The sequence below is a fragment of the Nannospalax galili genome, unplaced genomic scaffold (genome assembly GCF_000622305.1).
Source record: "Nannospalax galili isolate Female #2095 unplaced genomic scaffold, S.galili_v1.0 scaffold459, whole genome shotgun sequence".
NCBI lineage: Eukaryota > Metazoa > Chordata > Mammalia > Rodentia > Spalacidae > Nannospalax > Nannospalax galili.
The window spans coordinates 783,592-809,592 of record NW_008344211.1 but is presented as its reverse complement, the minus strand read 5'-3'; the positions used below and the strand labels follow the sequence as shown (position 1 = coordinate 809,592).

General features: G+C 57.1%; 2 protein-coding genes across 5 annotated transcripts; one reads left to right on the top strand and one right to left on the bottom strand.

Annotated features, from left to right (window-relative positions):
- Positions 1-162: 162 nt before the first annotated feature.
- Positions 163-6,221, top strand: Ctu2 (cytosolic thiouridylase subunit 2). Of its 3 annotated transcripts, none has more exons than XR_003850723.1 (15): positions 163-320; positions 535-609; positions 1,898-1,976; positions 2,165-2,224; positions 3,308-3,368; positions 3,635-3,744; positions 3,930-4,216; positions 4,290-4,425; positions 4,589-4,720; positions 5,176-5,267; positions 5,387-5,490; positions 5,573-5,708; positions 5,787-5,867; positions 5,947-6,005; positions 6,080-6,128. XR_003850723.1 is itself a non-coding variant. In XM_008840541.3 (15 exons), the coding sequence occupies exons 1-15, from the start codon at positions 253-255 to the stop codon at positions 6,147-6,149; spliced, it is 1,536 nt and encodes a 511-aa protein (XP_008838763.1). In that variant the 5' UTR covers positions 163-252; the 3' UTR covers positions 6,150-6,221. The 3 variants fall into 3 exon arrangements, 2 of the variants coding, with proteins under 2 accessions (XP_008838763.1, XP_017655484.1); XM_008840541.3 differs by having other exon boundaries at positions 5,801-5,867; positions 6,080-6,221; XM_017799995.2 differs by lacking the exons at positions 163-320; positions 535-609; positions 1,898-1,976 and having other exon boundaries at positions 3,598-3,744; positions 5,801-5,867; positions 6,080-6,221.
- A 20-nt stretch (positions 6,222-6,241) lies between these two features.
- Piezo1 (piezo type mechanosensitive ion channel component 1) lies at positions 6,242-25,434 on the bottom strand. 2 transcript variants are annotated; one of them, XM_008840542.3, is made up of 41 exons: positions 25,287-25,434; positions 24,779-25,039; positions 24,034-24,145; positions 23,765-23,943; positions 23,536-23,684; positions 23,198-23,380; positions 22,826-22,941; positions 22,325-22,485; positions 21,982-22,158; positions 21,464-21,589; positions 21,182-21,382; positions 20,571-20,775; positions 17,934-18,038; positions 17,296-17,449; positions 16,963-17,206; positions 16,790-16,886; positions 16,518-16,689; positions 15,865-15,954; positions 15,689-15,789; positions 15,155-15,226; positions 14,743-14,843; positions 14,250-14,343; positions 14,123-14,179; positions 13,874-14,046; positions 13,636-13,742; positions 13,288-13,494; positions 12,833-13,091; positions 12,579-12,767; positions 12,082-12,394; positions 11,191-11,323; positions 10,963-11,110; positions 10,610-10,824; positions 10,322-10,480; positions 10,084-10,231; positions 8,310-8,498; positions 8,117-8,209; positions 7,849-8,021; positions 7,659-7,781; positions 7,506-7,585; positions 6,877-7,066; positions 6,242-6,797 (listed from the first exon to the last, which is right to left on the bottom strand). In XM_008840542.3, the coding sequence occupies exons 1-41, from the start codon at positions 25,323-25,325 to the stop codon at positions 6,548-6,550; spliced, it is 6,345 nt and encodes a 2,114-aa protein (XP_008838764.2). In that variant the 5' UTR covers positions 25,326-25,434; the 3' UTR covers positions 6,242-6,547. The 2 variants fall into 2 exon arrangements, with proteins under 2 accessions (XP_008838764.2, XP_017655483.1); XM_017799994.2 differs by lacking the exon at positions 15,155-15,226.
- Positions 25,435-26,001: the final 567 nt, after the last annotated feature.

The following is a 26,001-nucleotide window of genomic DNA, read 5'->3' as shown; positions in this document are numbered from 1 at the left end:
AGACGGCCCCGCCCCCCGCGCCTCACGGCCGCGCCCCTCTGCCTTAGCGTCATCACAGAGCGCCGGCTCTGCGCTGTGGAACTTCGTCGTCCCAGGCCGGGCCGGGTGGCCCGTGCGTCACCCCGCGAGGGCGTCACGAGACGGCTCCTCCCCCTGAGCGTCACGGCCGCGCCGCTCTGCACCTGGCGTCATCACGGCGCGCCGGCTCTGCGCCGCGGACCCCTGCAGAGACACTAGCCCAAGGGCTCCGCCATGTGTCAAGCCGGTGTGGACTACGCCGGGCTGGCGCAGCGGGAGCCTCCGCCCGCGGCGCGGCTTGGGTAAGCGTCTTCTGCCTCTGTGGCGGGCCGCTACGATCCAGCCTTCTCCCTCTCGGCTTCTGCTGGAGTCGGCCGCTAGGCCTAAACGGAGGCCCTGGTTCGTGCGTACGCCAGGGGTTCCCCCAGGCCCAGCTCAGGCTGGGAGGTGGAGCGCTGACTCCCCCGAGCCGGCTGGGTCAAGAGCCTGCTATGTGTGTTCTTGTTCTCTCCAAAGCCGGGAGCAGAAGTGTGTGAAGTGCGCAGACGGCCGGCCGGTGGTGGTGATCCGGGCGGGAGATGCCTTTTGCAGGTGAGGTCTGGGCAGCCTCGCTCTCCAGGTCTGCTTTCTTCTTTGGAAAGGCAATATTACCTTTGCACGTGAGTGTCACAGTGCTCCTGACCATCGTGTTGAAGTAGACATGGGAAGCATTGATAACATCCCCCCATCTAAACAGGACTCATGCCTTAATCCTAACACTAGGGATGCTGAGACAGAAGGATTGCTTCCAGTTCGAGGCCAGCCTCTGCTACAATGAAACCTTGTCAAAAACAAAAAAGATTCAACGAATCTCCATGATGGGTTCGGTAGTAGGGAGGTGTCTGGGGGAGCTGGTAGGTTGCCCAGACTTGCAGACCAGGTGTATTGAGGGGCAGGCATTTTGGGGCAGTTGAAATCCATCTAGGACAGGTCAGAGCATCTTGGGGGCTTAGGGGCAGATACTCTGGGTGGACGTTGTTCTTTCCTTCTTGAGATGTCTGTTTTATCTGTTGGGACACAGGCTTGGAAAGAATTCCAGTCTTCTCCCAGGCCGTGGAGGCCTTTGGACAGGAACACAAGGGTCTTTCCCCATTTTTATCTATATCTTTGTTAGCTCTGGAAGGGCAGGACCAGACGTCTTCCATTTTATCCTTCTAATTCCTGGTGGCAATGGGGTACTGTTTTGTATTTGTTTGTTGGGTGATTGAAATCTCACTTTTCTCAGTCCCTTGGGGTCTGTTTTCCACGATGCCCTACAGAAGACTAGTGGAGGGGGGCTGAGATTGATTTCCTAAATCTTGTCACAGGCCATGTTTTGGGAACCTTGGAGGATTGGAGGAAAAGGTGATGTCACCAAGAATTATAATCTTGGCAAGGAGGCACTGCTTTAACTATCTAGAACCATCTGAAAATGAGAACCAGTCTGATAATACAAATGCTGGACCCTCTCTTCTTCCTCTTTGCACCACATAGACAGACAGTGCTTCTGCCTGTGGGGGGTCTTGGGTGCAGGTCATCAGCATGTTTTATAATTGGGCTCTGTTGGCTTTATCCTGTTCTGACCTAAGGTTAGCCTTTCTGGCTGCTGGGCCCTTCTAAGCACATGTGAGGCTCTGCAGTTCACATCCAGTGTGGTCTAGGTGCAACCCTGGGAGCTGCAGTCAGGAGAGCTCCACCTGTTCTCCTCACCAGGCTCCATCAGAGTGTCTGTGTGGAGATAATGCCTGTAAGGGCGGACGTTGCTAGAAGATGGACAGTATCACCCAGGGGTTTGAAGCTGGTGGGCAGGTACAGAATAGCCTCTCTTTGCATCTGTGTTACAGGAATTGTTCTGTTACAGGGATTGTTTCAAGGCCTTCTATGTCCACAAGTTCAGAGCCATGCTGGGGAAGAACCGGCTCATCTTTCCTGGTGAGAAGGTACACAGAGGGCCTGGGGGCTTGACAGTTCCAGCTGCCTCCTTATGTCTCCTGTGCATGTTTCTTCAGCTGGTCTGCGATCTCTGGGCTTTGCGGGTATACCTGGTATCTGGGGCTATCCAAGAAGTGGGGCAGACATGCTCATGTTGAAGATGCACATCCTTATTGATGTCCCTCCCCCGCCACAGGTGCTCTTGGCATGGTCTGGGGGGCCTTCGTCCAGCTCCATGGTCTGGCAAGTTCTTGAGGTGTGTCGATACCCTGTGGGCCCAGATGGCTGGATTGGGGGGGGGGGCTCTTTCTCAGCCCTCACAGGGGTTTTGGTTGACACTGGCCAGAGCAGTCTCTCTCCTCCTCCCCCTCCATGGCTGGGACACCATGCGTACACAGCAGGCACAACCCAGAAGCTGCGCCTAGGTTTCCCAGCTGCGTTCCTCCTTCGCTCTGTTTGCCCAGCCTGTAAAATCAGTTACACAGGTTGGCTAAAGGTGACTGGTTGGGAACAGGAAGTATTTGCCAGAAGTTAAGGGAGAAATGGTCTACGTGGCAAGGGGGCAGATGGAGTAGGGACTCAGGCTGTGAACGCTGACACTGCTGTGAGTACATGGGCTTTCCGTGAGGGGCGCCTTGGAGACCCTGGCACAGCTGAGGGACCTGTGTGCTCCTGCCACTATGAGGCACCAACTAGAGGGGACAGAGAAGAGGCTGTGGTTGTTGGGATGGGTGTCACTGGTCTGAACAGAACCTGGGGCAACTGGCAGTGCTGCCCCAGTGTGGACCTCCTGTGTGGTGCTTATGTGGATTTTGTCTCATATGCTGCTCCTCTTAAACATGTGAGTGTAGAGGTGAGATAGCTCCCTCGGAGGCCATTTTTCAGTGCCCAGCACTGCCCCCCCTGGACTGGCTTCCCCTGCCTTTAGTAGGCTATTACCCTTATTCTTATGTAACAGAACACTTTCTGAGGGGTCTGAGGTGCCGAGCAGGTGGCATAGTGGCCCCATGACCAACTTCTCTCAGGCTGCTTGAGTGTCAGAGACAGACTGATGAGGATGGGTTCTGAGGTTTCTACAGACAAGGTGTACCCTCCTGTGGAAGGAAAGACCTAGACCCACATGCTCATCTCTGGGGAGGGAAGACCCAAACCCACACATCCTCATCTCTGGGGAGGGAAGACCCAAACCCATACATCCTCATCTCTGGGGAGGGAAGACCCAAACCCATACATCCTCCTGTGGAAGGGAAGACTGGACTGGTCGTTCTCTGCCAGGAAGGTCTGAAGTCCAGAAACACGCCTTTGGGCCAGGTCTGAGTCTCTGACACTTCCCCTCTAGGGCCTGAGTCAAGATTCTGCCAAACGGCTACGCTTTGTACCAGGGATCATCCATATTGATGGTAAGTCTGACCACCCCTCCTTCCAGGCCCCACTGGTCCTCCAGGGGACAGTCTAGGGTCAGAGGTACCTACCCAATCCCATTGAGGGGTCCAGGGGCTAAGGAAGGCGAGTTTAGAGGTGATCTTTGTAGGTGGAGGGCCGGGCAGTTTCTAGCCATGAGTGGAGCTGCCTGAAAACATCCCAAAAGAAAGGGCCAACCCTCGCTTTACAGAAACTATTGTTTTGCAGAGTAGAGCCTTACACTCTTCCTGCCTGGGTTTTGTAGAGGGAGCAGCCTGTGGCCAGAGCCCAGAAGATAGAGAAAAGACTCTGGCTGAGATGAAGCTGGTCCTGCAGAGCACTGGCTTCCCATGGCACATGGTCACCTTAGAGGAGGTGGGTGGGCCTACCCCTGGTAAAGGGCCCTGAGGTGACCTTGGGGGATGTCTATCAGGGTCACATGTTTGCTTTGCTCTTGGGAGCCAGTCTGTGGGCCTCTTGCCCTGGGACTTGGTTTTCCAGTGTGTTTTGGAGGGCAGGTGTGGGCCTTGGACTCACTGCCCTCTCCTACATCCTGGAAGGTATTCAGCTTGCCACCATCAGTGCTGCGCTGTGCTGCCCAGGAACCAGAAGGGACAGAAGAGACCTACAAGGCAGCTGTGGACAACTTTCTGCAACAGCAGCATGTGCTTGGGGCTGCGGGCAGTGCCAGCTCAACTCAGGGGGAAGAGCATCTACACCCATACCACAGCCAGGAACCCCCAGGCATGGCTAGGTCCCCTACAGCAGCTCAGACTGAGGCCTTGTCTAGGCTGTTCAGTTCCATAAAGACGCTGACAGCTAAAGAGGAGCTTTTGCAGACCCTGAGGTGAGCCTGACCTGAAGACCTGCCTGGCCTGGGGGACTCCTCCCCCAGTTTCTGCAGCTTTCCTGTGTCATAGGAACCACCTGATCCTCCATGTGGCACGATCCTATGGCTACTGCAAGGTGATGACTGGGGAGAGCTGTACCCGCTTGGCTATCAAACTCATGACAAACCTGGCCCTGGGGAGAGGAGCCTTTCTTGCCTGGGATACGGTATGCAGGGCTTAGGCCTGGGGTGCCCTCTTTGGCCTCCTTCAGTTGGAAGCACCTGTGGATCTTGGGTTCTCCTACGTGGAGGGGCCTGAGACCCACCATAGATGGTGGTGGCTGGAACAGGGGTACAACTAGGACCTCAGCCACAGCCCCTGCTCCCCAGGGCTTCTCTGATGAGCGCCACGGGGATGTGGTACTGGTGCGGCCCATGCGGGATCACACACTGAAGGAAGTGGCCTTCTACAACCACCTGTTTGCAGTTCCCTCAGTCTTCACACCAGCCATTGATACCAAGGTGGGCCTGCAGTGGACATCTGCACGGGCCCCTGGGGGCAGCTTCACAACACAGGATGAGAAATTCCTAGCATGTAGTTGGGGACCTGAACTGAGTCCACGTCAGCCAATTTCAGCCCTTCCTCCCCCAGGGCTGGCCTGTGGCCTCAGCACTTGTTACCCTGCTCCTGCAGGAGAAAATGGTAATGGCCATGTCTCCAAGGCCTCCCAGGCACGCCCTTTACCCTGGAAGAGCAGGCTGGTACCCATAAGGAAGTGATAGACACTGCTTGGAAGACAGTGGTTAAGGTCTGTCTCTGAGAGAATGACCTGTTAGCCACATCATAGAAGGGGTTCCTGTGCTGGTCTCCTCAGTCCCACAAGGGTGGACTTTAGGGACTGGCCATGTGAAACCCATGGTACCTGCTCTAGGGGCCCCCTGGCCCACCTACAGCCCTTCCATCTCATTGTTGCTAGGCCCCTGAAAAGGCCAGCATCCACCGGCTGATGGAAGCCTTCATCCTGAAGCTGCAGATGCAGTTTCCCTCCACAGTCAGTACTGTGTATAGGTGTGTGTGCCACTGGGGGGAGGGGCAGGAGAGGAGAGCTGCTGAGCCCACTGCCCATGCTTTGGGGGAGCACAGCCCTCTGTTGGGGCTTTAATCCTTGTCTGTGCATTTAACTACAGGACAAGTGAGAAGTTGGTTAAGGCCCCCCGGGAGGGCTGTGCCGCTGGCCCCTCAGGCCCCCACTGCCTCCTATGCATGTGTGTGCTGGACATCGACACTGCTGGTGGGTGCAGGGCCGCCTTGGGGTGCTGGGTGGGGTGAATATTTGGCTGCCCCAGGGTCCCCTCAGCCCCTCTCTGTTGCAGACAGTGCCACGGCCTTTGGAGCTCAGTCCTCACATCTCTCCCAGATGCTGCCGGGTGAGGCTGGGATGCCTGCCCCACCCTGCTGCTGTGCAGGGGAGGGCCAGGCTCAGAGCTGCCGTAGGGCAGTCTGTAGAAGGTGAGTTTCTGCCTAAGTCCTGCACTGTGGTGGGGGATCTGGGCAGAGCCCAGGGTGAAACCAGACACAAAGGTCCAGCTCTGCTTCTACAGGGGGGCCGCGCAGACCTGCATCACAGAGCAGCTGTGCTACAGCTGCCGGGTGAACATGAAGGACCTGGTAAGTGGCTGTCCAGCGTCCCTGTGAGCTGCTGTGGCCTCCATGGGGCTCAGTCCCCACTCACTACCATCTCTTTTAGCCCTCTCTGGACCCACTACCTCCTTACATCCTAGCTGAAGCTCAGCTCCGCAGCCAAAGGTAACTAACTACCTGCTCTGCGGGGAGCCTCTCTGGGGGAACCCAGGGCTGATTCTCACTGCTCTCTTCCCCAGGGCCTGGGTCACCCGGGAAATGCAGGAGTATCTGATCAAAGACAGTGATGACGAAGATGAAAAAGAATAGACAGGCAGAGCTGAGCCTTGAGGACACCACCATGCAGAGCCATCAACATCGAGCAGGAAAGCAGGGATACAGGGACTGGCCTGGGACTGTCATTTGTATAAATAAAAATGTTTTTAATTAGAAAACTCTACAGTACTTGTGGGAAGGGAGAGCCAGGCCCCTAGGCCCAATGTGGCTGGCTCTGGGCTACACTGGGCCCCCAGCACAACAGGCGGGGACGCAAGTGTCCCCATGGCAGCAGCATCAGGGCTCAGATGGGCCAAGGAAGACGTGTCACAGCTGGTGGCCTTGGGCAGCTACACCGTGACCCCCAGGCCCAAGGAACTCTGCTATCCCTGGTTGCCTCACTGCCCTGGGGCAGCTCCTTCATTCCCGGTGCGTGCCCAGGAGCCAGGCTCCTATTCCTTCTCACGTGTCCACTTGATCATGGTCTCTGGTGAGCGGTACAGGAAGATGAGCTTGGCATATAGCTCCTCCTCCAGCTCTAGCTCACGGGTCTCCCGCACCAGGAAGATGTCCTGGCACAGCTTGAGGATGCGGTCCACACACGGTAGTTCTTCAAACATGATGGAGTGTGAGATCTCACTGAAGAAGCCCCGCACAAACTTGCCAATGACCAGCACGATGGACACATAGAGCCCCATGATCCTGTCAGGAGAGGCAAATGAGGCAGGGGACTGCCCAGCGCTCAACCCAGAGTACAGGAGGCTCCTCAGAGTATACTCACCCGTAGCCAGCCAGGAAGCCAAGGCTGGGTGGGCTGACCTTGTCGCTGAAGATGACCATGGGTAGCAGGTTGCAGTTGGCCTGGCAGTCCTGCAGTTCAATCACCCACCACTCAAGGAAGCCAGAGGCCCCTGTGCCTACTTGCTCCCTCCGCAGCTGGATGCACACGCCAAGATAGTCGTCCTCCTCATCTAAGTAGAGTGGGGTGGTTAGTCCCAGGCCACAACCTAGCTCTGTTTGGGCTGCCTCAGCCCCTGGCCCCACATTCATAGCCTGGGCTGCCTCAGCCCCTGGTCCCACATCCCTGGTCTGGGCTGTCTCCATACTCTGGTCCCACATCCGTGGTCTAGGCTGCCTCAGCCCCTGGTCCCACGTTCCTGGTCTAGGCCATCTCAAGTCCCTGGCCCCACATCCCTGGTCTAGGCTGCCTCATCCCTGGGCCCACATTCCTGGTCTAGGCCATCTCAAGTCCCTGGCCCCACATCCCTGGTCTAGGCTGCCTCATCCCTGGGCCCACATTCCTGGTCTAGGCCATCTCAAGTCCCTGGCCCCACATCCCTGGTCTAGGCTGCCTCATCCCTGGGCCCACATCCCTGGTCTAGGCTGCCTCATCCCTGGGCCCATACTCACTCGGCTGCAGCTGCTTCACGGGGTTGGCTTCAGGCCCATTGGGGGCTCGGATGTACTTGGGGAAGAGGTGGGGGATAACCCTGTAGAAGGAGCCAGCAGGTCAGGGGTGTCCGAGCCCTCCTGCCCAGCTGTCCCTCAGCAGCCTCTACTCACACTGACTGGTTTGAGGTTCCCTCAAGCAGGCGGGCCAGCTGCCGCCGAGCTGTGCTGTTGGGCGCCAGCTCCAGGGTGTGCTTCTCATTGGTGTTCTCCACACTGCCACCTTTGGCTAGGTCTCTGAAGGGGGGGAATTGTCATGCAGTGTGGGACACACCTACCCGGGTCCCACAAGCACAGCACCCACCTCTGGAAATTCCAGGTAAAGCGCAAGGTGATGTCAGCCGTGCCATTGTACAGCTCCCGCTTCATCTGGGCCCGGCTTGGGGGGCTGATGCGCCACAGTGCCCCGGAGCTGCCCTCAATCTGTGCAGTGACGATGTCCTCAGGGCTGTACTGGCTGATGAACTGCATGGCCAGCTATGCAGGGCAGACCTCAGTTAGGGGCAGTGGGCCACCCTCCCCCGGTAAGCCCACCACTCCAAACAAGTGGATGCAGTGCTTGGGCCACTTACTGGGTTGGGGTCGAACTGCCGGGACAGCTCCTCATAGGCTTGAGCCGTGAAGGGCACTATGGACGGCTGCTGGGCGCTCATGGTGAACAGTGGCTGGGAGTGGGGCACATGGTCAGCCTGGAGCCCCACACAGTCCACGAGGAGGGGGTGCAACCTCTTCGGTAGGGAGTGGACAGGGCTGGCTGCTGCTCACCTCATAGCCACCCAGCTTGAGAGTGACAGTGACATCAATAGGCTGGTTGACAACGCCGACCACGGAGCGCACCAATGACATGAAGAGCAGTGGGAACCAGATGATAGCAATGAGGAATAGGATGATGAGGCCGCCCATGCCATACTTGACAATCTTCTTCTTCTTCTGCCCCTTGGGCTGGGGGTATTTCTGGAGGCAAGACATGGGTCACCCTCCTAGACCCTTGGCCACAGGCTCTAGACCTCAGTGTGGTGTCACTGGACAGGCCTATGGTCTAGAAATAACCCTTGGTAGGGCTGGCTGATCTAAAACAGGTGTTAAGGGTTCAGCAGGGACAGTTTCAGTGAATGGGGTGGGACATCAGCTGCACAAAGAGAAGAGGGCCCTGTTCCCCACACAGCTGCCAGCAAGGACTGTGGGGCAGGGTTCAGTGTGAGCTTGAAGCTCCCCAAAGAGGTTAAAGCATCTTTGCAATCCTGGATGTGGCAGGGGTCCTCAGGTAACACCAAAAGCCAACAGAAAGAAGGAAGACAGTGAACTTTCACAACTGATCTTTGTTTCAAAAGATCAAGAGGGGCTGGAGATGGCTCAGTGGCTCTTCCAGAGTTCAGTTCCCAGCACCTATCCAGGATGGCTCATAGCTGCCTGTAACTCCAGCTCCTGGATCTGATGCCCTCTTCTGGCCTCCTCAGGCACTGCACTCACGTCTGCACACACAGACATATACATACATATAATTAAAAATAATGAAGGCCAGGCATGGTGGTGCACGCCTTTAATCCCAGCACTCGGGAGGCAGAGGCAGGTGGATCTCTGTGAGTTTAAGGCCAGCCTGGTCTACATAGTAAGTTCCAGGCAGCTGGGGCTACAGGGAGACCCTGTCTCAAAAAGACCAAAAAAAAAGTAAGAGAAAAAAGAAAAGAAAACTCAAAAGTAAAGACGGTCAAAGCACAGGAGAGTGTGCAGAGCAGCCATGAGGAGCTCTCAGTGTAGCCAAAGCCCATGGGGAACATTTACAACCTTAGAAGATGACCCGAGCCAGAGATGGGATGTGATCTGACAGATACGCACGTTTCTCCAAAGAAGACAAATGAACTGTCAGAAGGGGGAAACCTCACACTGCTGGTAAGATGGTGCATGTACTTCAGAACAGTTCGGAATGCTGACCAGTGACCTTATGAGTTGTTCCATGTGTAGGCTGATACCCACACAAGTGAAAACATGTCCACACAGACCCTCCAAATACATGGACAGTAGCACCACCCACAGTGCCACACAGTAAGACAGCAGCAGTCCATCCATGGAGGCCCCATCAGACAAGCTGAGGCTTCTGCGCACCATGGACTATTACATGAAAGTACTGACCACAACGACATGGAAAAACACTGCTGAGTGAAGGAAGCCTGGCACAAAATGGTCCCCAAACAGGCAAATCCACAGACAGGAAAAAGATTATAGACAGCCAGGAGTGGGGAGGGGAGACACGGAGCAACTGCTGAAGGGGACAGGATTTCGTTGTGGGATAGTGCAGTGCTGGGCAGTTTGTAAACATACAGAACCACTGGATGCAGAGTCCTGCTGACACAGCCGACAGCACTGCCTGTGCCCTAGTGCTCTGCTGCAAGCTCAAGGGCCCAACCCACTGTTCCCTGCTGCTCCCCAGGACCCACTGCAGCTGTCCACAGGAATTCTAGAAAGCTCCTTTGTCTGGGCTACTGTGCCTGTGAGCCGTGACCTCTCAGGAGTCACCCGTCCATCCCTTTCACCCCGGCACCTTCTCTGTCTCTCGGCTACACTTGATGATGAAGATGTTGGCATATATGTCCTCCACGCACATCCAGTTGGACAGGGACAGTGTGGTGTCCGTCCACACCCAGTCCATGACAGCCCGCAGCTCCACCAGGAATGGCACCAGACGGAACCTGCCAAGGCCAGGGTTCCATCAGCCGAGACCGCCTACCCACTGAAACAGCCACTCGGCTTCTCACGCTCCCTGGGCAAACCACACTCACCCCTGGAAGAGGAAGAGGTTCAAGTGATTGTACTTCTTGGTGAGGAAGTTGCCGAGGATGCGGGTTGGGTAGCCACAGCGGATCTGGTAGGCGGACAGGGCGAAGTAGATGCATTTCACAAAGTACCACAGCTGGGCCACTGCATTCTGGCTGAACATCCTGGACGGGACCGAAAGAATGTCAGGGCAGGAGAGCCCACCAGAAACGGTCTTGGAGGCCAATCCCCAGAGAGCACCAGCACCCCAGGACAGACTGAGGCCTCCAGGTGTGGTGCCTCAAGGTGCCCACCTCTCAGTGACAGCGGGTAGGATGAAAAACATCCAGAGGTGGATGGCCAGTACGAGGACCACTTGGAAGGCCAGCTTGCCCAGCACAGTCTTGCGCAGGTAGAGGGCACGGTCAATGACCATGGTGCTGAACTGGACCAGCAGCATGACCAGGAAAGCCTCGGGCACTTGGTCATCTGACAGTGAGGACGCGATGTCTGTAGCCGCAGAGTGCTTCTATAGTAGAGGTTGCAGGTTGGGGAGATGGATCTAGGGTATGGTAGCCACTGGACACCACCATCTGGGAGTCCTGGACCCTCTCCCCCTTGAGGCCCAGAAGCTAGCCACCCACCCAGGGGTCTTGGACTCGCTCACCCCAAAGGCCCAAAAGCCAAAGATGGTAATGATGACGTCGACAACATCAGCCAGGAACATGAGCACATAGACATCGGTGGCCGCTCGGTACTTGGTGTGCAGGATGTCGTGGAAGAAACGCCTCAGGGGTTGGTACATGCTCTGTGCCCTGCGGGTGGGAGGTCTCAACAGGGGGGTCTGGCTCAGGCCTTCCTGCCTGCCCCAGCCACTCCCAGTCAGGCCACTCACAGTGACAGGCAGAAGCTCCGGAGCCGGAGCCCAGCCACCTTCATTCTCTCCTGAACCGTCCTTTTTTTGGAGTGGCTCAGGCTCTTTCTTCCTGCAGTCTCTTCCTCCTCCTCTTCCTCCTCATGCTCAGCCTCTGTGAGTATGTACGTTGGGGGGGAGTGACTTTGAGCCCAGGAGGGACAGGGTGGCCTGGCCACTCCTAGGAGCTAGCATCTTCAAATTTTAAAAATATTTTTATTTATTATTTTTATTTTATGTGTATGAGTGTATTGCCTCTGTGTGAGTGCACCCATGTCGTGTAATGCCGCGGAGGTCAGAAGAGGGCTTTGGATTCCCCTGGAACTGGAGTTAAGGATGGTTCATAGCCACCATGTGGGTGCTGGGAATCGAACCCGGGTCCTCTGCAAGAGCAGTTGGTGCTCTTGTACGCTGAGCCATCTCTCCAGCCCCTCTTGTCTCTCTTTAGCCAGAAACATGCTGTATTGTTTCACAAATCTACACATTAAGTTTAAGGTATGGAAGAATTATGTGGGTGCTGGGAATCAAACCCAGGTCCCCTGCAGGAGCACTCAGTGCTCTTGTATGCTGAGCCATCTCTCCAGTCCCAGCATCTCCAAATTTTATAGACAAGACAGCAGACTGCAGAGGGACTGTCCCATGTCCCCAGGGCGGGGCAATTGGCTGTCTTTTCTTGGTAGTCTTGAGGCTTCAGCCCAGGTTGTAGCAGCCTCATCCTGGGCTTAGGGACAGCAGAAAGGACAGGTGGAGGGAGGGGCTAAGCAGTTGCATGATTCCCTGCGGGGCAGTCCCTGTGCTAGATTGGCCATCTCCAACTGAGGGGCCGTCTCCTCCACCTCCCAGGAACCTAGCTAGGGCCCAGTCTGGGCTCACCGATGGTTGCCGCTCCTTTGGGTCCCAGGGTCTCCTTCTTCCTTCGGAAGCGCAGGCTGATACGCCTTGCATCTTGGGGCTTGAGGTCCTCTGGGGGTTCGGAGATCCCATCCTTGGATCTGATGCTGGCTTTCGCCGGGACGTGGTCCTTGGGGGCTCCAGCCAGTCCTTGCTTCTTGGGGTGCTCCATGCCTACCTGAGGCTGGGGTCCCAGCGTAGTCTCTGACTCCTCCTCAGCCCCCTGATCCTTTTGACTATTCCTATGATGTTCCTTGGAGAAGCGGTCATCCTCATGGTCCCAGAGGCCGTAGCACTGTGGGGGAGTATGGAGGGCCAGTGACAAGGCTGGCCCAGGCCTCACTCAGGCCAGATTCATCCTGGGTCACTCAATATCCAGTCTCATCATGGGGCTTGAAAGTGCCCAGAGGTGCTCAGGACCCTGCCACCCCTGGGCCAGTCTGTGGGCCCTGCTGCCCCCTGGGCCAGCCTGGGCTCACCAGCAGCTGAGAGCGATGGAAGAAGAGAGCCATGAGCTGCACCAAGTCGTACTTAATGTAGCTGTCGGTTTTCTCCAGGCCCAGGATGCGCGGTGGGAAGTAGGGCTTGTTCTCATAGCGCCGCAGCACCACATGGCTGTTCCAGGGGAAGAAGCCAAACTGGAACAGGTACTTGGTGACCACCATGACCTGCAAGACAGGGCACTCAGCACAGGCTGGGTGGCCCTGCCCCACCCCTAGCAGCTGCTACCCACCTCGGTGAAGACGATGGCAGTCATCCAGAAGCGCTTGCTGGGCCTTGGGATGGTCAGCATGGCCCACAGGAAGACAAGCACCGGCAGCACCAGGGAGGCGGCCGAGGCTGTCACCATATGGTTGAGGATGATGATGAAATAGCACAGCAGCTCTGAGTGCGCCGCTATGCACTGGCAAATGGCCCGCAGCAGGCGTAGCATCCGACCCTGCTGTGCCTCAAACTGCTCAGCCTCCTCCAGTTCGGTGATTTGCAGGCGCCTGCCAGAGGACCACAGGAATTTGGTGGCAAGAGCCAGGAGCACCCCTCATGTCTGTTGCAGCCGTGGCAACAAGCAGGCTCTGATCCCAGGCCTGGGACCACAGCTAGCCCCTGCCTCTGTCATTGAGCTCCTCCAGCCAGGACTCCTGCTTAGGACACCCATGAGGACCCGCACACAGCCTCATCCTGACCCACCTGTCCAGGAGCAGCTCGCTGGCCGTGCGCATCCGAGTGTGAGTGTTAGCCAGAAGCTCTTGGGAGCCCTGCAGGGAGGCCCCAGCCCGGGGGTCCCCTGTGTCGGTGACCATCTCCTCGCTGCCACTGCGGGTGCTGTAGCCTGTGCTCAGGGGGCTGCTGGTGTCGTCTGTCATGCTGCTCAGAGGTTCTTCAACTCCCAGCCCACTGAAAGAGGAAAGGTGACAAGGGGTGGGCAGTGAGACAGCACTACCCCTGACCACGTCTAACAGCTCAGGAGTCAGCCCTGCTTGGGGCCAAAAAACGAGCAGAAATGAGGCCCCTCGGCCCCTTGGGCCCTGCACCTACCTTGAGGCCGTGCTGGGTCCGTCTCGAGTCTCCATGGGACCTGGCAATGTAGTCTCAGCTTCACTCACATAAAGCTGGTCCAGCACCCCCCGGTGCACCTCTCCACCCTGCAGAGCATGGGAAAGCTCTCAGGGTTACAGAGATTGTCCCAGTTCCACTCCACGCATACCCAGCAGACAGCAGGTAATGGTGTGGTTTTGATGAGGTATAGGGAGGGCTTGGCCCAAGTGGGGCTTACCCGCAGGAGCTCCTGAGTGAGCAGGTAGCGCTCTGCACGCAGCACATCACTCATGGTGCGGTGGTGCCTTGTGAATGCACACAGCCAGCGTGTCAGCCCATCCACTGTGGCCTGTCCCAGCACCCAGAGGAACTGCATGGTGCTCAGCACACGCTGCATCACGTGGCTGCGGCCTACAAAAAGAGCAGGAGAATGCCAGAGGCGGCTGGCCACAGAAGCCCCAACCCCATGCCCAGCAAGCCCACGTACCTGCCATCTCATCCTCCTGGGCCTCCACGGGCTCCACCTCATGGCTTTGTCCACCTCCTGGGCACAGGGATAGTCAGCATCAGGCAGCCCTGCAGCTCCCTCACCGGAGCCCCCAAATACAACTCACCAGAGGGTGCCTGTTGTGCCCGCTCCTGCTGTGCCCGCTCCTGACGCTGTCTCAGCACCGTCTGTGCATTGGTCACCCATGCCTGGTATGCCATCTGCCGGTCACAAGTCTAGGTTAGGATTCTGGCTTCCCTAAGTGAAGGACCCATGGTCCCCTCCCAAGGAAGAGGAGGGAAAACCTGGGGCTGGCCAGCCACGGACCAGATCCTACTCTCTATCCAGCTGGGGGTCTTTACCTCCCTGAGGCCCCTCTGGAAATGGACTCCAGGGAGGCAGGGGAGGGGGTCAGAGCCAGGACTTGGGATCAGAAGGGCTGGCTGCCTGTGACCCTCATGACCTCAGCGTGCTTCCCCAGCTGCATGGGTAGGTCTGAAAGGCTGGGTAGACGTCTTGGTTATATAGGAGCTGGCTTTAAGTCCCTCAGGTGCCTGTCTCTCCACAATGCCCACCTCGGACCTCCATGAACAAAGCAGGCAGACACGACTCCACCTCACCTGGAAGGCACTCTGTGCTGAGGGCCTAGGGTCCTCAGGCAGGGCCTCCTCTTCCTCCTCACTGTCAGACTCGAACAGGAAGTAGTCCCCAGAGTGGATGACTGCGGGGTAGGGGATGGAGGCTGATGTGAGCACAGAAGGGGACCTTTCCCCAGCTAGACCCAGACAGTCCTATCTTCAGTTTTGAGTTGGTCAGTAGCAGACCTATTGTTAGGGATGCAGGTCCCCCTCAGCATCCCCCCACCCACATGGCTTTGCATGAGTGTCAACTTCCCTTGGGGAATGCCCCACGCAGGGTTTAGCAAGCTAGGGACTGCAGTGCATGCACAGGACACAGGCCAGAAAGCGGGACAAGACCAGACAGGACTAGAAGGACCCAGACAGGAACAGGTCAGTGGTGCAGAGAGGGTACCTGCGGCATGGTCCAGCCAGGGGCGCCACCATTGTCTCTGTGGTGGAAAGGAGCCCCCTGGACTGTCAGGTCCTGTGGAGGGGGCAGGGCAAGCGTGAGCCAGCAGGGAGACTGTGAGGGCAGCCCACCCTGGGGACAAGGGCACATGGCAGAGACAGAAGCAGACACAGAACCCCTGCAGTGACAGGGTATCATGTGGTGCCACGTCTTAGAGCCCTAGAGGGGTGGAGAAGGGGCCACACGTGCAGACATGCAGTCACAGTGGTCACAAGGCCTGCCAGGACAGAAGGAAAAATGTCATGGCACAGGACAGGGTGGGCCCCAAGGTACATCAATTGCACATGGCACAGAACAGGGGGCAGGGGCCCCATGGCATGCCACTTTCATGTAGCACAGGACACAGTGGGGCTCCAGGCACATCACTTGGACAAGGGGCAAGGCCCCATAGCACATCACTTGGCACAGGTGCAGGCAGGCTCTAGTGGCATGGACATGCGGGGCCCTCTAAGGTGCTGGGATTCTGCACATACTCACCTGGCTCCTGACTAGGGTCCTGGGGGTCAGTGGACTGGGAGTGGCTGCGGTTCGCCTGGCTCTGCCTGTGCTTCTCCTGCTTAGCACGTATACGCTTCATCCTGCCAAAGGGAAGAGGTTCTGAGTGCCAGGCTGGCCAGGAGGACCCAAGGGTCCCTATCCCAGAGGGCACCTACTGTCTTTTTAGCTGGGCCAAGGACTTCTCCTCAGCCTTGCGATGGAAGTCGATGCTCTTAAGGTTGGCTGCATTGTAGAGGGCAAATCCCCTGCAGGGAAAGGTGAGACTTCAGCACTTAGCTCCAGATATGCAGCTTTCTCCTACCTCTAGGCCTTGCTGGCCCAAGCCCCTAACCCTAGGGAGCTTGCTTGGTCCTCCTCCCCACTGTAAGGCATGTGTTGGGAAACACCCACCACCTCCAGCCCTGTGCTATGCTTGGTGAGGGAGGAAATACTCTCTGCCACCTCATCTCCTAGGGCAGAAAACCATCACAGGAAGGGACGCTGGGTGGCAGCTCTGGGGAAGGTTGGTGAAGCTGCCGGACCCAAGCTCAGCTCCAGGGCAGAGGCCTCTGCTAGGAGCATGGTACAGTGTCACGGCCCTCCAGCAGGAGACAATCAGGCCAATAGGGGCCAGGAGTGGAGCTGAAACACCTCGGGGCCGTGCTGCCTTCTAGGCTCCCGCTGTGGGCAGCCCGTGGTGATCCGACATGTCTGTGGTCCTTTGCTCTTCCTCTTGGCGACAGCACCGAGTGGAAGTTCTACTCTAGAGGAGCCCTGTACCGAGGGCGCACTTCCCTTCCCCCACCCAGGGCGAAGCAGCTGGGCAGACCTGGAGGCCTGCAGAGCAGTGGCCTTCAGGTCAGCACTGACATGCAGGAAGTAGTGGCTGAGGAAGACGCGCCGCTGCAGCAACAGGAAGAAGAAGCAGATGCCGTCCCAGATGATGCCGGCCTCCTCCACGGGCAGCAGGCAGTCCCGGTCCCTGCCCGTCATCTCTTTGGCTGTGGGACAGGTGCCAAGCATGGTGAGGGGTCAGGACCAGAAGCAGTGGGGAGCTCGGTGCCCCCACCCCTCACCCACCCACGGGCCTCACCCACTCACGGTTGTAGTAGCCTTTGACCGTGCACACGAGGCTGAAGAGCTGGATGACCCAGCAGAAGCTGCTCTGCATCTGCTCCACGAAGACGCAGGACAGGAGCTGGGGGGAAGGGGCGGGGTCAACCTCGGGCCCCAGGGGTGAGCCAGTCGGGCGATGGCTGGGCAGGCCCGCTCACCGAGAGCATGTTCTTGGAGACGATGACTGTGACGTTGTAGAGGATAAGGCAGTCCCACAGCACGAGGCGGGCTCTCGTATCCTTCTGCAGCAGGGCAGTGCCGAAGAGCAGCAGGTAGAAGCAGGCCAGCAGGTACCCTAGCCCGAAGATGCTGATGCGCGTCGCCCCCGTGACGAACACCACCACCAGCACCAGCCAGAACAGGTAGCGGAAGACGGCCACCTTCAGCATGTCCAGGTAGGACCTGCCAAGCGGGGGTGTCACTGAGGTTGCCAGACAGCCTGGTCACCCCCTCTCAACAGGTGTTTCAGGGGTGGGTAGTGTGGGACCCACCTGCAGTGGATGAAGTTGGGCACGGGGTTAGGCTCCCCACGGAGGGACTCCAGGTGGTCAGTGTTGATGCCAGCCATGCGCTGCCACTCCTCCGTGCGTTCAGCAGAGAAGACCTGCCACTGTTGGGAGGCGCAGAGCAGCAGGAGAAAGTCACCTGCAGGACACAGGGGAGCTGATGGGTGGCACGTGGCATGCACGTGGGGGAGCAAGAGTGCACTGTCAGGGACTGTGCCCACCTCCCAGAGAGGGTATCTGTATGTAGAAGGTGGGTGCTGGTGGGTGTCAAATTCTTGAGGACACAGTCTATGTATGCACATATGCTGTGTATGTGCATGTATGTCAGGGGATATGGGTTGCCATGTGCCTCCCTGCACACTATGGGGCCAACAGTGTGTACCCCTATACACATACAGATCTGTACCACTGGATGAGTACATACTCTTTGACGTGATTGTGTGTGTGAGAGTCAGGGGCATCAGCCCCCTCTGGACAAGCCTATGGGGAGGCTCGGCTCCCCGGCTGGTGAGCCCTGGACAACTCATCTCTTCAATGACTCCAGGAAAGGGTCCCTATGGAGCCCTCACAGCCTCTCATGGGGCAGGCAGGAATCCTGGGGTGGGTGGCTGGGCAGCACTTACTGATGAGGTTGGTGGAGTTAGGGGCCCTGAAGAAGTCGGGCAGGTACAGCCACTTGATGAGAGCAGAGTTCATGGGAATGGCCTGGCTCCAGCGCCATGGGTAGTCTGTGGGTAGAAGGCATGTCAGGAAGGGCTGGAGCTGTCCTTGTCACCCTCTGCTGACTTGGATCAGAGGCTGGCGACTCTGTCACACATTCTAGTATTACTGGCAATTGTTTTCATACCACTCACATCGAGCCTTGAAGACCACTGACCCACAAAGGCTCATGACCCACATGACCCACAGGACATGAATCCTGACTGGAAACTGCACCAGGCTAGGGGGTGGCAGAGGAGCCCACGGACAAGCCAAAGGGCAGGATGGTGGTGAGCCTCACCCGAGACAGGGCAGGCACCTCCCAAGGTGACAGTATTTGGAATAAATTGTGGTTCACACACTAACAGCACAGCATATATGAAACATAACAGCCAAAGCTGGAAACAACCGAGAACTCCCCCCAGCCACTGCAGCAACCCGTGCCCTGGATGACCCTCAACAACACCCGAAGGGATTCTGCCTAAAAGAAAAACCCGAGGGGGTCTGCCTGTACCTGCTAAGGGAAGTGAACGCCTGAGCGACCCCACTGTGTCTCCGAAGGGAAAGGAGCCACTGCACCACTCTACCACATGACATTCTTGTATCAGGAGAAGACAGCCTGGTGGCTAGTAGGGGATGGGCTGCATGAGGGACATGTAGAGTGATGGGGATGCTAAGAAACAGGGTGGGCTGGGCTGGAGAGAGCGCTCAGTGGTTAGAAACACTGGCTGCTCTTGCAGAGGAACCAGGTTCAGTTCGAGCACCCACACAGTGGCTGACAACTGTCCATAACTCTAGGTCCAGGGGATCTGATGCCCTCTTCTGACCTCCACAGGCATTGCATGCATGTGGTGCACTTACATACATACATACAGGCAAAACACTTATACACAAAAAAAACTTTTAAAGAACCAGGGTGGGTAGAAAAGCACCTGTACGAACTCATCAAACCCACAGGATAGCACGCCACAACACGACTCTCACCGTGCCAAAAACAAGTGGCCCTAGGTGTTCTGGGGAGACAGGGACAAACTGAAAGACCACTGTGTGATGCCCAGAATGAGCTGGAGAGAAAGGAACTAGACCAAGTCACAGAAAACCAGGCTTTCATGGATGGGCACACCAGTAACCAGGAAGACCACAGGCAGTGGCACCCAGAACCCTGAGTAGCGGTGCATGGTTCTGTCATAAAAGGACTGGGCTCTGTGGCCAGGTCTGGCTTCAGGGCACAAGGTGAGGTGGGGGTCCCAGGAGCAGGAAGAGCCTCCCAGGTCATGAGAGGGGAGGCTAGGAATCGTGGCTGAAAATGGAAGGTGGAGGTGTGATAGCTCTCCTTTAGAAGATGCTGAAGGTGACATAGATTTGCATCATCTCAAAGCATCTCCCTGTGATAATAAATTACAAGGAGAAAAACGTCCATGAAAATCCTGGCAGATGCCACTGTAACTGAGCTACAAAGGTTAAGGTCACCAGTGAAATGACACAACCCCCCCAAAGTGCTCTAAGAACATATCCAACTGTGTGGAGCTGCCCTTGGTGCACATCCAGGTGGTCTCTCTGCCAGGATGGGTGCCTAGCACTCCCAAGATCACAGAGGACAAGGAAAACCCAAGTAACCACCACAACCAGCAAGACAGGAAGAGCCAGGATGCTACCTGGGTCCTGAACAACTCAGGGCACGATGTCAACCTGGGACTTCAAAACCCTTACCATTTTGTTCAAAACAACAAAAAATGGACAGGGGATGCGGCTCAGTGGTAGAGCACTTGCCAGCATGGATCATGCAGTGGGCTCCATCCCCACCCCTGTGGAAAACGAAAATCTTTAAACTAAGGTAGATGAGAAATGCACGTTCTCCCCTACAGAAGAGCCGCTGGAAGACAGGCATATAAGAACAGAAAGCAAGGCTGTGGTGTGACACTACAGGAGTCATGTTCCCTGCGGGAATATACCATGCACCCCTGTGAGGTGGTGCCACATGTCTGCAGCACGCAGGCATGGGGAAGCAGGATCATCTCTGAACAGGTCAAGTGGGCAAGCTTGGCCCCAGCCATGAGCCACACATACCAGCCTTCTGGCACTACCACAAGGTTTCTGCCCACAGAATTCCACATGTCTAGTGAGGCACATCCAACCCTCGGGGCATATGTCAAAGCCACCAGCCAAACTGCCCAAAAATGTCATAAGAGATGAGAGAAGCTGGAACAGTCTTACGGAAAGAGACTGAGGATGGAAGGCAGACGCCATACAGCAAAGGACCGGGCCATTTCAAAAGACTATACACTGCAATGGTACTACTGAGACACGCTTTTACAAAAGGCTATCATCCTGCAGGCCTGGGAGACCCTACCCTCAGGAGACCAAGCTCAAGTCTGTACTGGGTGGACAACTATGACTCAAGTGGCCCAGAGAGAGGATGTGCAGGCCAGAGGGTGGACAGGAATGGATAGCCTGGGGCTGGGCTGGACTTGGGCTAAGTCCAAAAGGGTGGGCAGAAAAGAGCCTATGAGCTTCCATGTAGCCACAGCCACACCCACTGAGCCCTCCAACCTGTGGCTCACCAATGCACAGGGCAGGCGGCATGCCCAGGCACAGCAGGTACTGGTACAGGAGGAAGAGTGTGAGGAACAGGCAGTAGTTGGGCCAGAGGCGGGCGATGGCCTCCCGGTGCCGGCGGGTGAGGATGGCCACCAGCCAGCAGCCATGTAGGATCACCATGAAGTTCATGCGTTGCCCAATCACATTCACAGCCATCAGGAAGCAGATCTGAGTGGACACGGGGGATGGACATGGTGGGAAGAAACCCTCTGATCTGCCCCAGGCTGCAGGCCCAGAACACCCCTCTGCTTTGAGGTCATCTTTGTTGGGGGGCTAGCAGCCCAGGTCACCCTTCTAGGGGGCAGCAGTGGCTAGACACATCTCCATTATGCTCGGAGGAAACTAAAGCTCAGGGTTCAATGAAGGGGGCTCCATGGCAAGAGAGACTGTACCCTGTCACCAGTCAGCCCTGCCCACACCCCCACAACCCCTGCCTACCAGGGAGGACCTGATCCAACCTCCTTCAAGGCCCAGTGTGAGCTATGCTCACATAGCCGCTTTTTTGTAGACGCTTAGTGGGGCCTGCAGCCGTGAGCCCTGCCTGCAGGGGCGGGGTATGGGCACCCAGACTCACTTCCAGCCCAAATTTGTAGAAGAAGAAGTTGACGAAGTACTTGAGACAGCTGAGTAGGTCCTGGTCAAGCCTCTGGCGGGTACCGTCGGCATACACAGCCTGGGCAGGCAGCGGGGCCCTCTGGTGCTGCCGGCGGTAGTGCTCTTGGCGCCGGTATACCATGGCTTCGAACACCAGCAGCAGCAGGATCTGCAAGTGGTTCTGCCGAAGTGGGGGTTGGGTGAGTGGGGACCGTCAAGGACTGTCAGGGACAGCCTGCCCTGGCTGCTAGCTCCCACTCACCTGGATATAGCCCAGATTAGGGAAGCCCTTCCGCACCCCAAACCAGTTGGCAGGGTCGATAGGGTCATGGTACAGCAAGGACTGGTTGATCTCCATGGGTTGCAAGTTGGTGCTGTTGGGGAAGGGCTGTGGAGAGGGTTGGGCATGAGTATCCAGTCCTAGGACCCAGGTTGGGATGAACAGGGGTCACGGAGTGCTGCTTTAAGCCTATCCCACAGCCAAAGCTGCAGGTCAGGGCCAGGCCAGACAAGAGATGCCCTGCCAGAGGTTCATGGGGCTGTGCCAGTCTTGGAGCCACACTGAAGGGAAGGGGATAGGCCAAGGCCAGGGGAGTAAAGAGATGTCCAAGGAAGAAGGATGGAGGCAGGTAAATCTATGGGCAGGCGTCCTGAGGGACCCTTCCCTCCTCATTGCAGGGGTCACTGGCCCAGTGTCCTGGCATTCCATGAAGAACCATCCCAGTTGGGGCACCTCCTCCAGTAGGCCCCTGGGCCCCAGGGTTGCCCCACGCCTTGTACCTTGGTGCAGTTGCTGGAGTACTCCGGTGGGTTGACGATCTTGAGCTGATAGAGCATCTTGCACACAATGATGATGCAGGTCCATATGGTGGAGAGGCAGGAGGCCATAGGCCGGAAACGTGGGTAGGGCAAGGCGAAAGCCCACAGCACCACCAGCAGTAGGTTCATCACGGACACCTACGGAGAGCAGCAGGCAGTGAGCTAACCAGGCAGCACCTGGACTGGATTCCAGGCCTGCTACTACCACCCATGAGGCCTTTCTCTAAGGCATCCAGCAAAGCCAGGCTGGGAACGACTCTACTGTTCACGCAAGGAAACTGAGGCCCGGCCTTGACATACTTACCTCCTTCAGGGCCACCCAGACAGTGTACAGGGCCACCAGCTTGAAGATGTGCAGCTCCAGCAGGCACCGTACAAACACCTGGATGCGCGACAGTACGTCCGAGAAGCTGGCCGCCAGGTCCAGCAGCCGGTCTGCCACGAGACCCCACTTGCTGGCTGCAACTGTAGAGGAGGGGCTTGGTGAGGAGGAGGGTAACTTGGTGAGGCAGTGGGGCTCAGTGATGGGATTAGGCTGAGGAGGAAGGGATGGGGCCCAGTGAGGAGGAGGTATGTGGTAAGGAGCGTGAGGCTAAGTAGAGATAGAGCAGGGCTCAGGAAGGAGGGGTAGAGCTTGGAAAGGAGGGGGCTGGGCTCCAGGAGGAAGGTGTGGAGTCCAAGAGGAGGAGTAGGCTCGGGGCTGCCCTCCTCAGTGCCCCACATCCAAGGTGTGGCAGAGCAGAACCTAGACCCTCTTCCTGGCACCCTATGTGACTGATGCTCTGCCTGTCCCATCCAGACTTACCCTCAGGGACCTGTGTGGCCTGGTAGGGACCATCCATGCTGAGCGCCTCATCTCTGAAGACCTCCTCCTCCTCCTCCTGCTGCTGCAGCAGGGGGGCCTCGCTGACTGCGTCCTGCCTGGGAGAACCCAAGAGTCACTTCCTGCTTCGGTTCCTGTCTCCTCTTTCTGGGACAGCCCCTGCCTGCACCCCTGTCCCTGCACAATACCCCAACTGTGTTTCATCCACAGTCCCTAGGCCAAGTGTACACGTCCACAGCTGACTCTCTGACATCCCCATATCATCCCTGGTCCCACAGGCTGTGAACATCCAGCATCTGTGGACTTCAGAGGCAGACGTGGTAAGTCCAACAAGCTAGGCAGAGCAGACTGCACCTGTGAGCCCAGCCAAGGCGGCGGGTGCTTGGCGGGGGCACGTGCTCCAGGTCGGTGAGCTGCATGAAAGGCCGGTGGAAGTAATGCAACTGTAGGATGCAGGCCAGCAGGAAGAAGCCAGGGATGAGGATGCTGGAGAAGAGTTCCGACACACTGAACTGCTCCAGGCCCAGGTCCCCCAGCCTGGCAGGAGAGAGCCGTGAGCCCCATGCCCAGGCCAGCCCTGCCCCAGTGTCCACAGTGGTGAACAGGAGCAGAGCCAGGGACAGGAGGGTGGTGGGTGGGAGGGAGGGTGCCACCACCGCCCCAGGGGAGCAGCTTGGCTGTGCCTGACTCACTGCTCATCCGTGAAGCCCGTGAGGTTGCGCCAGTAGGTGGGGAAGTCCTGGAACTGGAAGGTGTACACGGCAATGAGCACCAGCATGGTATAAGCCACCACAAGCCACCAGAAGATGCGGAGCAGCTTCCTCCACAGGCTGTAGTAGACCTGCAACACTGACTGGTGAGCAGGGCAGGAGAGGCACAGATCCCCACCTGCCGGCTGCACCTTCCTGACCCTGCAGGTACCTGGAACAGTGTGAGGCACAGCAGGAAGAGGAACATGTAAACGATCTTATAGACCACCAGGCGGCCAGCAAAGCTGACCACAATGAACATTCCAGCACACACGTAGATCCAGTACTTGGCGTAGATGCCCATGACCAGTTCTCCCAGGCTCCGCAGCAGCGTTCGCGTCTGTGAGGGCTCTGTGGGCCAGGATGGGAGGCAGAGTCAATGGCCTTGGGCAGGGAGGGGATGGTGGGTTGGGAGCTGTTCCACCGGAGCCGGCTGCTCACCTGTATCAGCCACTGTGACCTCCAGCAGCTGAGTGGGCGCCTTCGCCTTCTTCAGCAGCTTCTCCTTTACAAACTGGCGCAGCAGGAGCCAGAATGTCAGCATATAGAGCAGCTGTGGCGAGCAGGATTGTCACTGAGGGCCCAGCCCAAGACACAGGGCCACACAGAGCCCTCAGCCCCTCCATGGCCACAAACACAACCTCACTCTCACATGTGGGTTCACATGGCCACAGACCCACAAATGGTCTCACAACCATTCACAATCTTACATGGACAGATTCACATATTGCACAGCCAGATTCACACATGTGCACTCACATGCATAAACATGTTCACACTAGTGTACACACAGGCCCACAGGTTCAAGCACTGAGATACATTATAACCCACCGGCCCACAAACAGTTGACCAAGATGCTGGTATACATCTGCCTCATATAGGGAACCCTGAGTGGACGGCGAGACACATTGACCAGGCACAATTCAGAGTATACATGGATACCCACAGCATCAGCGTCACAGAGACAGCGCCCACAGCAACACAGTGCCTTTCACTCAGTAGCTCAACAAACATGTTTTGAACAACCCGTGTGCTGGGTTGTGCCCACAGAAACTTCAGGCATGCTTTTTCTCCGAGTCTCTACTCAGCTGGACAAATGAATGACGAACAGAATGGCATTGTCCTCTTGGGTCCCCAGCAGAAACCCGGCCACCACCCATGGCTCCCAGGTATGGGTGACACTCACCATGGCACCAAGGTCCAGGCAGGGGTACGGTGTGTGTTCCAGCCCCAGCTGATGCAGGCTGATGGGACCCAGGGTGGTGGGCAGCTCAGGATTCAGGTCCATGGCCCACACGTAGCGCAGGCAGCAGAGCGTCAGCCCGTACAGCAAGATGCAGGGCGAGCAGAGCATGGCCAGCTGGTGGCGGCTGCGCACGGTCCAGATGAGGCAGGCCCAGAGCAGCAACACGAAGGTCAGCCAACTATGGTACATGATGCTCCACACCTGGACAGCCAGGGCCAGTGAGCAGGGGCTGCGTGGAGCACCCATCCAGCTTCCCACCCCAACAGCAAGGCCTCGTGAAGCAGCCCACGCATGTGTACACACCGTGGTGGGCTGGCGGTGACGCCCCACCAGGCAGTCCCAGCACTGTTTGTGGTGACCAGTCTCTGAACCTCACTTTCTGAAACACATATCCCACCTCCCCATGCCCCATGAGAAAACTATAACGGCCCCAGGCGCTGCTCCTTACCATCATGGCTATGAGGGCGCACACGTAGCTTTGGTCCATGATGAGGTGGCCCAGGCCGTGCAGCGGCGATGTCTCTTTCAGTTCAGTCAGTCTTGGACGTGCTTGGGATGGGACTGAGGTCAGCTACCACCTAGGAACACTCTGGAGCCCCTCCCTCATACACAATGTGGTCCTCAAGCATAGAGCAGACCAACTGCAGTGTAGCAGGGCCCAACAGGTAGGAGGGGACCAGGTCTGCCAGGTGGCTGCAGTGGGTGGGTGCTAGTCAGAAGATGACAGAAGAGACTGACTGCTCTGGAATGTCATGCGACCCTAGCCAGACCTTACTGGCATCACCTTTCAAGACTTTGAAAGAATGTGAGGTAGGAGATGTCCCATATTAGTTTTCTGATCTGATTCTATATATTATCCAATTACAGAATGGGGTAGAACTGAAGGACTGAGGATGTAGCTCAGTGGTACAGTGCAGGCCTGGTGCACCTAAGACCCCAGGGTCAATCCCCAGTACCAAAAAAAGTAAAATAAAATTGTAGCACCAATATCAAAATTCAGGGTAGAGGTCTATGAGATGGTTCAGCAGGTAAAGGCACCTGCTGAAGACCTGCGTTCAATCTCTGGGACCAACATGGTGGAAGGAGAGAGTCCACACCCTCAAGGTGTCCTCTGACCTCTACATGTGTGCTGCCATGGCTTGCACAAGCACCCTCTCCATAAT

Coding starts and splice junctions, on each gene's coding strand:
- Piezo1 (XM_008840542.3), bottom strand. CDS start 25,325: ATGGACCAAAGCTACGTGTGCGCCCTCATAGCCATGATG. Junction 25,040..25,286: donor GCGCCCTCATAGCCATGATG/GTAAGGAGCAGC, acceptor CTGGCTGTCCAG/GTGTGGAGCATCATGTACCA. Junction 12,395..12,578: donor TCCATCGCTCTCAGCTGCTG/GTGAGCCCAGGC, acceptor ACTCCCCCACAG/TGCTACGGCCTCTGGGACCA.
- Ctu2 (XM_008840541.3), top strand. CDS start 253: ATGTGTCAAGCCGGTGTGGACTACGCCGGGCTGGCGCAGCGGGAGCCT. Junction 4,217..4,289: donor GAGCTTTTGCAGACCCTGAG/GTGAGCCTGACC, acceptor CCTGTGTCATAG/GAACCACCTGATCCTCCATG. Junction 4,426..4,588: donor CCTTTCTTGCCTGGGATACG/GTATGCAGGGCT, acceptor CCTGCTCCCCAG/GGCTTCTCTGATGAGCGCCA.